The 11,987-nt window shown below is 41.5% G+C and overlaps 1 protein-coding gene across 1 annotated transcript in view; it reads right to left on the reverse strand.

The window, feature by feature from the left end:
- CTNNA3 (catenin alpha 3) overlaps positions 1 to 11,987 on the reverse strand; it is a 1,539,787-nt gene that overhangs the window by 1,523,634 nt on the left and 4,166 nt on the right. Inside the window, 3 exon segments of the mRNA XM_025205567.1 lie at positions 3,372 to 3,478; positions 5,450 to 5,504; positions 8,516 to 8,546. Coding sequence (XP_025061352.1) covers positions 3,372 to 3,478; positions 5,450 to 5,459 — 117 coding nt within the window. The 5' untranslated portion in view covers positions 5,460 to 5,504; positions 8,516 to 8,546.

Consider the following 11,987-nt stretch of genomic DNA (forward strand, 5'->3'; position numbering starts at 1 on the left):
CCAGTCCAGCCACTCAGGGTGTGCTTCTGGTGAGAGTGGAGGTGAAGGTGGGGGTTGGCCTGCCAAGGCAGCTAGGGCAGGCAAGGCACCTTTAGGCTCCAGCAGTGATGGTGGGGGAGAGGCCCACAGGCAGCGCAGGCTTCCTCCCCAAGCTGTTCCCTGACCATGGCTTGGCAGCAGGCTGGGCAGCAGGCCAGAAACAGGGGTGCAGAAGCTGGGGTGCAGTGCTGGAGTGCGGTGCAGTGGGCCTCTCCCTGAGGGGGGCAGCAACATGCAGCAGAGAATCCCCCCCGTGGCTGGGGCAACAACAGCAGCAGCAGCCCAAGGCAGGAAAGGGTGCAGCCAGCTTACTCCGAAAAGCTCCAAGACCAAGCCAGCAGCTAGAAGTAGTCAGAGGCAGAAAAGGGCCTGGCCATTTTCTCCCCAGAAGCTCCTGAGACCAAGCTTGCAGCAACCAGCAGGAGCAGCTGTGGCAGCAACCTGGGACAGGAAGGGGCATGGCTAACTTCCTCCCAGAAGCCCCTCCCCCAGGTGCTGGCCCCAGGCTCTAGATCTGGGAGGAGCAAGGTAGGGTTATTTTGCCCCAAGTGGCACAATTTGCTGCACAACAAAGTGCATGTCCAAGCACATGCGCTAAGACAAAAAGCCTCGGCTCAAATTTGCACTGCTTCTATTTGAGCTGTTGCAAGCGCATGTGCTTGCATGTGTGGACACGCCCCTCATGTCTACACATACAGCCCTATTAGGTCACAGAAAACTAATTACCTCTGTAGCAAGGTGGTACTTGTAAATACAAGTATTATCCTGCTGCAGAGTTTTTTTTACTACATACCACTGATGCAACTGGCTGAGGTACAAGGGTGCTTCAGTGTGGGGACTGCCTGCCAGCTAGCCCCACACTGGAGCACCTTTGTGCACCAGCCAGCCCCTCCACAGCACACTGAGCCAGGTCAGAGTAGCCCTGGGCTGGCAAGCTGACCTGCCCTGCCCCCAGGCCACCTGGAGCTGTTCCAACCCAGCTTAATGTGTTGCAGTCCTGAGTGCACATATAAACATGGCACCTGGGAGCAATAAGCTCTGGTCGATACATGCTGGAGTTTATTGCTGCATGCTAATAGCATGTATACACATGCCCATACTGATCCTATTTGGGATCTGAACATTTAGGCCAGTGATTACTTATTATCAAAGTTGCTTTTTCACACTATATATATGGTACTCAGCAACATTATTTTCTTAGGGTATGTATCATGAAATCTGCTTTGGAAGCTCACAAACAGCAAATCACTGAAAATGGCTCAGTGGCTGCATGATTCAGACACTTTTACAACCTGAAAACCAGTAGGAAATATTTCCAGTAAGTCATTAGCCTATTAAAAGTCTGACAATAAACTCAAGCTCTATAGCACATATGGGGTAGACAGGCAAAAACTGCAGCAGTCATCAACTGAATTCCAACATACATGGAAAAAAAAAAAAACCACAGACCTGAGCCAAACTGAATCTAAGAGTCTGGATCACCTTCACAGGTCACACAACGAAGATGAACAAGAGGACAAGAAGAAAGTTCAACCCCACATTAAACCACCAAGTTTTTTTCATTACATTACCAAGTACGGGTTTAAAAAGTGATGAAGTGCATATGCATATAGTTACTGCAATAAAATTGTACTTGCTGGGGAGAAAAAAAAAAAAAAAGTGTCTAATCCACTGGAGGAATTTATTGCCAATAGATGCAATTGTGAAAGTTATCACACAATGTAAATGGCATGGGTTGATTGAAATGTATCAGACACTGAGCATCCATGCAAAATAACCTGCTGATTTGTCTACACACTGCGGAAAAGTTTGAGATTAAAGGTTAAATTAAGGCTTATGGTGAAACATAAGGGCACTTTAAAAAAAATTGGCTGAAGATTTATGATCAAATGAATCTAGAAGTTGGATAGTGACATAATAAGACATATTGTCAGTTATGGAAGAGATTAAACTATAACTTTTAGTCAGTTGTATATAATAAGTAACGGGTGGTATTGGACATTCTGAATTCTCAGTACATTTAGGAATGCAACACAAAATGATGGAAGCTCTACTAAAGAAGAAACGAAGGGAGATTAGCAACTATTACTAGCTATAGAGAAATAATTATGTCTTTTGTCACAACTTTATTTAATAAAATGTTACAGATTCGGAATTTGTTGGAAGACATTCACTTTAGACAGAATCAGAAACTAGCTCTATGAAAACAAAATACAGCACAAAACTGAACCCTTTTTAAGATTCAGATAAATTGATTTATGTAGAGAACTCAAGAACTTTCCTTTCCCCTCTGTCTACCAGATGTAGATGTTTCTGGGACCCAATCTATAATCATGCCACTTACTTTAAGCTGCATGATTGTACATTGGGTGCCTTGTACAGATGTGTGCTGGTGCCAGGAGCCAAATCTAAGTAAGTTTCGGTGGGGGGAGGGGTTAGCAGGATCAGGGGTGGGTAGTGAGTCCCAAGAAGGGGTGGCAGAATTGCGGGGGCTAGCAGGTCTTCAGGAGAGAGTTGGTGGGATTGGGAGGGCTAGTGGGTCCACAAGGGGAGTTGTTAGGACCCCTGATCCTGTCAGGTCCATGGGGGAGGAGTTGTCTGTCTGGGCACAAAGGAATCAGATGGTTAAACAAATAGCCCGGTCAGGTCTGAGGCAGGGTAGGAAAAGCATGGCCCCAGTCCTAGGGTGAGGCTGGGCTTCTAAGATCTGATCTGCAATCTTGTGGCTCACTTTAAGCCATGTGATTGTAGATCAGGTCCCACATATGCACACATTCACCAGCACCAGGAACTGCACTGGGAACACAATATAAGTTAGGGTTGGGGGAGGCTAGTGGGTGTGCATATAAAGTTAAGTCAATCTAAATGTAAAGTCTGCATATAAGTGAATTAAGTAAGATCAGGTGGCCAGTTTTTACCAGATCTAACTTCCCGGACATGTATACAGTTCAGCACCTAGGTAAACCTAACCCTGGTTAAGTCAATCTAAGTGTAACACCTGCACATACCCTCATTTCCTATTTTCCATTTACTATCTTTCATGCATTGGAACTCTATTTGTAATGCAGCCCCACTTCCGTATTTATTTGAATATCATTGTGCAAGGACCTAGACAGACTGAATTCTATTAGATATGATACACTGTACTATTTTTTCCACAACAGAGGAGGTTAAGTGAATTGCTAAAATGGATACAATCTTTCTTTTGGGTGTCTGGAGTCAGCACAGAGTATTCATAGATCCTGAAGGGACAAACATAAAGAGGTGTTTAGTCAAAAGAAGGCAAATTCTGTGTCTTATTTCTCCTGCTTGCTTCTGCAGTGTTAACACACCTGAATAATCAATGGTTCCAGCAACTTCTCCACTGTAAACGTCTGGATCTGAAGATCTTGAGGATCAATTTTCAGTTTAATGTTTGCAATTTCGGCTGCCATTTCACCTGTGCACAAAACGAAAATGCAATAATTAAACATTAGCAAAGACAACAAGACTAAAACTGATATGAACTAAGATAGCTCGGTAAGTGCTACAAAGGCAGTTTAACCTAGGGTATTCCTGGTCAGGGATCCTGGTTTTCTCCATTTAAAAATCTCACACACTCAAATTTAAACAAAAAAAAAAAATCCATTTTTCCTTAATTAAAATGAAACGGCACTATACATATATAGGTATCAATTGAACACAACGTTTTATCGATATAGTTACAATTTTTAAGTAATTTGGAAGCTTATCAGTGCCTCAATCATAATAATAAAATAAATCCTAAATACCTATAATTTGTGGTGTTTCATTTTGGGGTTTTTATCATGGAAAATAAGAGCTGCCCCCTTAATTAACCAGGATGTGGGTTCATCTGCTTCAGTATCTTCCCCCACTGCTTTGTAGCACTGAGCAGCCCTGATACACTGGTGCCCTGCCCCTGCCATTGCCCCTCACTCCCAAGCCACAGCCCCCCTGCTGGTACCCCTCACTCCCGACTGACAGCTCCCTGGCCTTGCTGGTGCCCCTCACTCCAAACACACAGCTCCATGGTTCTGCCAGTTCCCCTCACTCCTGACCCACAGCCCTCCAGACCTGCAGCCTTCCCAGCACTGCTGGTGTCCCCCACTCCCAACCCACAGCCCCCTGGCCCTGCCAGTGCCCCTCACTCCCAACCCACTGCCCCCCACCCCAAGCCTGCCGATGTGTGAGGAAAGGAGTGAGAGTGTGGGGAAGGCAAGAGGGGGCACAAGCAACACGGTGGGGAGGCACATGCCCCCTGAGATTTCTACACCCACAGCAGGGCACAGGGTGCAGGGCTACAGCCAAGCTGGACCAGCTCTGGGCATAAACTGGGGCTGGAAAGAGTTCTGTGCCACCATGGTGAGGTGTAGCATTGGCAGTAGCCATGGCAACGTGGAGTTGTGCCCCCCGCTGCTGCTGGGTGGGCAGGGGCACCTCAGCTTGGCGGCCATGGCAGCATGGCACTCCCACCCAAGCCAGGTCCCACACACTGGGCCAGAGGCAGATCCTCCAGGGGCTGCAGTGGGGCCCAGTCAGCTCATGCCCCACTGTGGGCACAGAAATCTCAGGGGGCACATTGCCCCCCCCCACCCCTCTGCCATGTCGCCTGTGCCCCCTTCTCCCCATGATCTGTGCCCCTTTTGCCCCCCCATGCCCATCTGTGCCCCTCCCCCTCCATGTGGCCTGTGCCCCTTGCAGCAACTCTGCCAGCTTGCAAGGAGAAACAGTGGCCATAAAAACCATACTCCAGGTAGCAAATTGCAGTAATCATAAAAAACTTTCCACCCACTCACTCCCTTCCTGACACACTGGTAGGCTCAGGGTGGAGAGGCAGTGGATTGGGAGTGAGGAGCACCAGCAGGGCCAGTGGTTGCAGATTTGGAGTGAGGAGCACTGCCAAACCCCAGGAGCTGTGGGTTTCTCCCCTTTAAAGGAGAAAGTCCATGATTTCCTCCTTTAAAAAGAAAAGATCCATCTTTTGCTGTTAAAGGAGAAAATCCATGTTTTTCTGCAGTAAACAAAGACCCCGTATCCCTGCTCTTCACATCTAAAACTTTGTCAATTGTGTCCAAATCTCAAGTTTTCCCTTAAAAAGTTTCTATTCAAATTGGTGTATGGTTTTAGGGGGGTTTTTCCCCATTCAGCCAAGAATTTCTTTCCAAGAATGAAAGCCTTCTCTACCAGCATGCACCTATCTTATTTTTTTTTTTTTTTTTTTTTTTTTTTACTCTTTGCGACCCTGCAGTGCAACTCTGTTGATAGCGTAGTATTTCCAACTGGATCACAGACTTGGGTAAATGGGAATTTAAAAGATAAGTGCAGATAATTAGAATTTATATCTTACCACTTCTGTCTAATTATGAAAAACAAAAATTTGCACATGTGCATAATTGTAAAATAGGAAAACCTGATATCATTTGTAATTCTTCATCCTCTCATCCAGATTTCCAAATTTATTTTACCTTTAAAATGCACAAGGATAACGTAATTAGAAGTCTTGAGGAAATAAATTGGATTATGGTAAAAAAATAAAATAGAAAAGAGTTTTTAAATAAAATTTGGTTGCATTATGGAATCAAGGATAAAATAAAAACATTAATGCTCTGTGCATTATACCCAAAACAAACTCCAGGCAGCAAATTGCAGTTATCATAAAAACATTAAGAAGAAATATGTACATAATTTCTCCTAAAAGGTCCTTGTAGTTAATTAACAGCAGAAGAAAGTGAAGGTTTTTGTGCAACTTACACCCCCTAGTAAAATATGCTTCTGAGAACTAATCCCAGGTCTGCTCAGTTAAATCTCCAATAAAGTCAATAAGAATTTGGCCTTTGTAGGGATTAACATAAAACCAAACAAGGCCTTTGAAGCAGAGGCAAGAAGAAATATGTTTCTAGGGAGGCGGCAGCCACTGGGGCAGTGGTGGCAGCTAAGCCAAGGACAGTGACAGCCACCATTTTTGAGCCCCTTTTAAATCAGTACAGGGGGTCGGTGCCCTGTTTGCCCACCGCTAGTTGTTATGGCTTTGAAGTCTCTAAATAATTCATAAGGAGTTTGCTTCAAGTGAGAAATCACCAGCAATATTCCCACTAACTTCCCTGGGTTTTGGATCTGGCTGAAGGCTATGCTGGTATTTGCATGTGTCTTAATACAGTATTCATTAGAAATATTAACTATTTACCACTTTAAAAAAAAAAGAAAAGAAAAGATATATGAAATGTCTTATTACTTTAACCTCCCATAAAACACATCACAGAAAAGTGTTTTTTTACCAATAAATAAAGGCTTCAAACACAGAAATAATGGGTGCCTTTCTTTATTCAGCAGTACTTATTACAACTACTGCTGCTGTATAATTAAGTAATAAGGCACTGTGGCTATGCAGGCTAGGAAGATGAATTGTGGCCTTCTCATGAACCTACAATTGATTTAATATGACACAGAGGTTTGGGTTTCTAGGACAAGTTGCTTGTGGGAACTGATTCAAATTGTTTACAGTATATTAAGTAGTTATATTTCCTTAACAAAATAACAAGGCAAATACTAGTTTCGGACATATTACCAATACTGATTGAAGAATTATAAAGGCTAAAGGCAATTTATGATGGTACCATTCTTTATAAATATTGCACCGTAGCAATTTTAGGGCTTTATTACAAATCTATCATGTTTGCAGCTAGCCATGAGTCCCAGTATATTCAACAGCATAGGAGTAGTTGCTAATAATAAGACTAGGGAAGAAAGCAATTTTTCAAATTGCCTGCTAGTCCAAAAATTAAATTATTCAGATCAACTTGATTTTGGGTTTTTTTCTAACTGAAACAAAAAAAAAAAAAAAAGTGTTAAGTCAACCCAAAAGTTTCCCTTGACCCAAGAAAACCAAATCACTTTTAAAATGTCAAAAACAATTTTTCCTTTATTCATCAAGCACCTCTAATAAATACCAAGGAAATGCAGTGCTCGATTCACAAAATTCCTGGTGCCTTTTCCCCAGTAGCCCAATGATTAGGTAACTCACTCATGCTGCAGCAGACCCAGAATTAAAATTCTCTCTCTACCCAAAAAGATTTGAAACCACATCACTTGCCTATCAAGAAAAGTGGCCAATCCAGCATGCTATAAAATACTTGATTCTAATTTACTATAAAAAAAAAATATATAAATAGCCATTGAGTAAGAGAGTGGAAAAAAGGGAGAGAGCTAAAGTAGAGAGTCTCTTTATAATATGGTCATTACAATGCTCTCCTGGGTCTGCTCCCTAATCCACTGAATATTGTATTTTATACAAAACAGAACAGCATCAACAGGAGCATGTGAAAGCAAGCCACTCCAAAGCCCCCATGGAATTGTTTGATTAGGCATCTGAGAGGTGGGTGATGTGAATTCAGTTCCCCCAAACAAAGGAACACTTTGAATCCGTCTCTCCTACATCCTGCAAGAGTGCCCTAACCTCTGGGCTATTGTACAAAAGGATGAACAATGATACAATAACCACTACTTCAGCCTCTATGTATCTATACCATCATTTCCTTGGGTGTATCTATGAGACACTTTACTGCACAATAGAGCAAATTACTGCATAATAAGCGTCCCTGTCTACACATGCAGACCCTTGCTGCACAATTATTTGCTCTACTTGGCAGTTAATTTGCTACCTACAAATTCAAGTAGCAAATTAACTGCCAAGCAGTTACTGTGCAGTAAGGCACTTGTAGATGGCTGATGGGAAGCAAATTTTCCCCCAATCAGCTGGGCAGCAAGGGGTGGGAGATCGCTCCCTGTCCCTGGGAGCTGCCTGCTGCTGGGGCGGCCTCAGATACCAGATTCCAGGGGGCGGGGGACAATGTCCCCCTGCCCTGACAGCAGGGAACTCCCTGACCCAGCTCCATGACCACCCAAGCTCTGCCACCTGACCCCAGCCCAGAAGAAGGCAGCTTCTAGGGACAGGGAGCTATCTCCCAGCTCCCACCAGGAGACAACTGTCTCCTGGCCCTGTGCTCAATGCCAGCCCCTGGGCTAGCACCCAGGGGGAGCCTAGGGCTCACCCTGGCCGCTTCAGGGACCAGTGCAGGGCCAGAGGGGGCAGTAGCAGACTGCTGCCAGGAGCAGTACATCTGCTCTCAAATGGGTGCATGTGTAGACACCTACCCAGGGTGGGTTTACTCCAGAGTAAATTGCTCTGGAGTAAACCTACCCAGCAGCATTTGCACCCACAGACATGCCCCTTGGCTTTTATTATAGGGGCTGGAAAACAAACTGTTTTGACATTTCTTAAACATTTTGCCAATTTCATTTCAAACAAAAGGATTTGGCAAGTCTGACTCAAATTTACAAATATCTCTGACCACACAAAACTACAGTATTTGACAAATAAATGATCCATCCAACTTTAATAACAACAGTGAGGACTTTCACAGGGAAAAATACTGTACTTCAAAGCTAATACTGTTCCTGGTAAAAGAAAACTGCTTACCTCTTTGTCTATTTGAAGCAGTAACTCATAACTGAAAATAAATAAAAATGAGCAACTATTCAAAACAAGGTTGCCTCTATAGCAAACTAATTGTAAGACAGAGAGCTACTTTCTGCAGGAGTTAGGACCAAGGAACTCAATTTTTAACATGGTCAGTGGCATTAAACCTTCACTGTTGTCACCACCTAGTTGTACAAAAGGCTAAGCTACCTAGAGTCTTCTGGCAGTCCTACAGAGAATAAAATGCAGCAACATGTAATGGTACCACTCTCCAATAAGGCAGAATAAATAATTCAACATTAGTCTCAATTAATTGGGGGGGGAGGGAGGGAACAGTGAAAGGTTATATGGTTCTGCCTTTAATAAGGCCAAAATTTCACCCTAAAGTCAATGAAAGTTTTGCCATTGACTTGAATGAGACTAGAATTTCATCCCCAAAATTTAATTGAACAGCAGAAATAGCTTTGATCTGATACCTATAAGAAAGCTTAAAAAAAAAAAAAAAAAAAAAAAAAAACCAACAAGATTTCAAATTAACTTTTTTTTTGTCCTGAGGACACTACATTAATGCATGGCTGCATTAAACTATTAGGACTGTTTCTTTATTTGCATATTTATCACTGTCACAATTTGATTGAAGAAGGTGAATTAATTCAGTACAGAACAATAGGCAACAACCCCATTTTTTAAACAACTCCTGATAGAACCAGGAGGTTATTCTTATACGATGGTAGGACATTTTTTATTGGTCCTATTTCTCCATTAAAATTGCATTGGTCTGTTACATTTTTATTTGTACCTCCTTTTTAGAAATTAATCAAAAATTAATGACAACTTTCATATACAACCAAAGCTGAAGAAAGAGCAAAACAGCCCCTTCTTGGCTCATGTTTTCTTCCTTATAAAACTTTTCCATCTCAGTTGATCAGCTTCTTCCAGATACAGTTAAAACTGCAGTTTTAACTGTATATACTGAACAACAGGAGAGTTGATATCACCCTCATTTTATTACATTGTTATTCACTTTGTCAGGGATCTTACTAACTCATTAACATTCATTTTTGTAAAAGGATATTGTAAATATATAAAAAATTTAAAACTTTTTAATGATTTATCATGTTTAAAAAACAAGAAGAATATAGCAGGAGAGAAATTTAGTAACCACTCTCATATTCAAGGCACTTTCTAGCCTCCATCGCAATCATAAAACTAAAAAATACTCTATTGCAATAAATACTTGATAATATACTGTGTATGTTACATCAAAAAATAAAATCAGCTGTCTCCATCTGCTGTCTATCAATGGTATCAGGACAAAAAAAGATGGTTTAGCACCATGACAGTGAACCTGAAATGTATATGCTTGAAATAGTACATGATTCTAGTTCAAGCGGCACATGACCTATATAGATTTTCATGAACTGTGGGGATCTGATAAGCCTGAAATTCTCATTGCTAAGAAACAGTGATGCCTTTTAAGTCTGTGTTGTGTTCTAACTGCCCTGAGTGCAGATGTCATAAGCTTCCTGGTTCTCAGAATTCAGAAGTTGTAGACCTGTGGAGGAAGCACCCACTCTATGTTCTCTCAGATTTATTTTTGTTCTTTCTTCTGTAGATGTTTAGTCTAAATAATCATTCTGACTGTAAATGGCTGTTTACTCAGATATCTAGAATATCTATTAGTTATCTGCCATTTATAGTGTCTACTATTTATCTAATATAATGCCCAAATGTATAATGCTGGTGGATTCGCACTTATGATGTCTCTATGTCCTGTAATGCTAGACATAAGGCAAGAAAAAAGGGAAGGATGTAAGGGAACAACAGCCAACCACAAAGATGGAGTCTCATCACCCAGTATCATTGTATTATCCTGGAATACCAATGCTCAGAGAGGTTCCCCCTGCACTATAATTGACAAGTAGAAAACCTTGAGTTTGCCCAGCAGGCAGTAAGGTATAACTTACTGCAATATTAGGGGCTTTTCTGTCAACGTTTGCAAATTAACACGAAATCTAGCACTAACCTAGGATTCCACTGACATTCAGACAAACACAAATTCATTTTGAATTAAGTTATTTAACATTAGGTGTAAATATTAACATAAGACCCTATTCAACATATTAAAATTCTCTCCTACGGTACTAGTAAGTTTATGGGTTTTTGAGTCTACTATCTGTTGGACCTATATGTCCACCTCCTTTCCTGAACTCAATTATATATCTGAACTTTCACTTGACTCCTATTTAGTAGATTCTAAGATGCCTTTTCATGATAAATAAAAAAAGATTGACTGTGAACAGAAATAAGCCTTTGGCTCAGTCTCAGTAATGTCTAGTCCAAAGGCTACTGAATTGAACAGGACTCTTTCTATTGAGCTTTGAGAGAACTGTATTCTATTGCTTTTTAAACATTATGATAACAATGAGGATATAGCCCTTAAAAAGCTGTTTTCATCCACATGCTGCAAGTTGCTGGATTTGTCACTGATTTGGTTCCCTGAAGGCTTGACCAAATTTTCAAAGGCATTTCAAGTTTTGTTTTGTTTTGTTTTGGGGGGGGGGGCGTGTTGTTGTTTGGGTTTTTGTTGTTGTTTTTTTTTTTTTAAAGACCGCTTTTTATTTTGCACAATGCCCCAGGGTTTTGTTTTGCATCTTTGAACTAATTCCAGTATTGATCTCCTAGTACTGTGAGAACCTTTTGAAGTCTACCACAACTGTTAAAAATGGATGGTGTTGATTTCCTTCAAAATTCTTTGCAGGCAAGATTGTACATCAGTTACCAGTAAAAAAAAAAGACGAATGGGAAAGAGGTGACACCTCATTATTTTATTTGCAATTTGAAGTAGTCATAAGTGATTTCTTGGTTGTTTTCTCTGTGGACATATGTATGTTTGAAATCACTTTCACTAGACTCAACTTAATTCTTCAGTAAATGTGTGACAATAAATGCTTTATTCAAAAACACAGAAATAAAATGTGTTGCTGTTTCCCTTCATACTTTCCATCCAATAACATCCTATCTAAAATTAAAGATGATTCTTGGCCACATTTGGTATTCTTTAAAACACTAAAGACAGTTGCAGCCATCCCCACTTTAAGGCACATGTTACACTTAAAACACGATTAACCTTTTAAATTACATCTTAAGTAGTTAGCCAACCACACACTAATGCATTTAAAATCATAATAAAAGAAAGAATAAGCTGCAAAGTTACTGCACATATCTTGTTTAATAATTTTATAGCTGGTTCTTATCATGCCATTAATTGAACATGTGACCAGGCTACAGCTCCCAGCTGTGAAAGTTGGCTGACCTAGGGGGTTGGCAGGTGAGGCTAGGCCTGAACAAGGGAGTCTCCTGATTGGAGGAGGACTGGGTGTAGACTAGATATAAACCAAGACCCTGAGAGTAGGGCCAGCAGTAACATCTCAGGAGCTGGTGTGGGAACACTGCCCAGCAGAAGGCTGCA

This window comes from Alligator sinensis, unplaced genomic scaffold, assembly GCF_000455745.1.
Source record: "Alligator sinensis unplaced genomic scaffold, ASM45574v1 scaffold325_1, whole genome shotgun sequence".
Lineage (NCBI taxonomy): Eukaryota > Metazoa > Chordata > Crocodylia > Alligatoridae > Alligator > Alligator sinensis.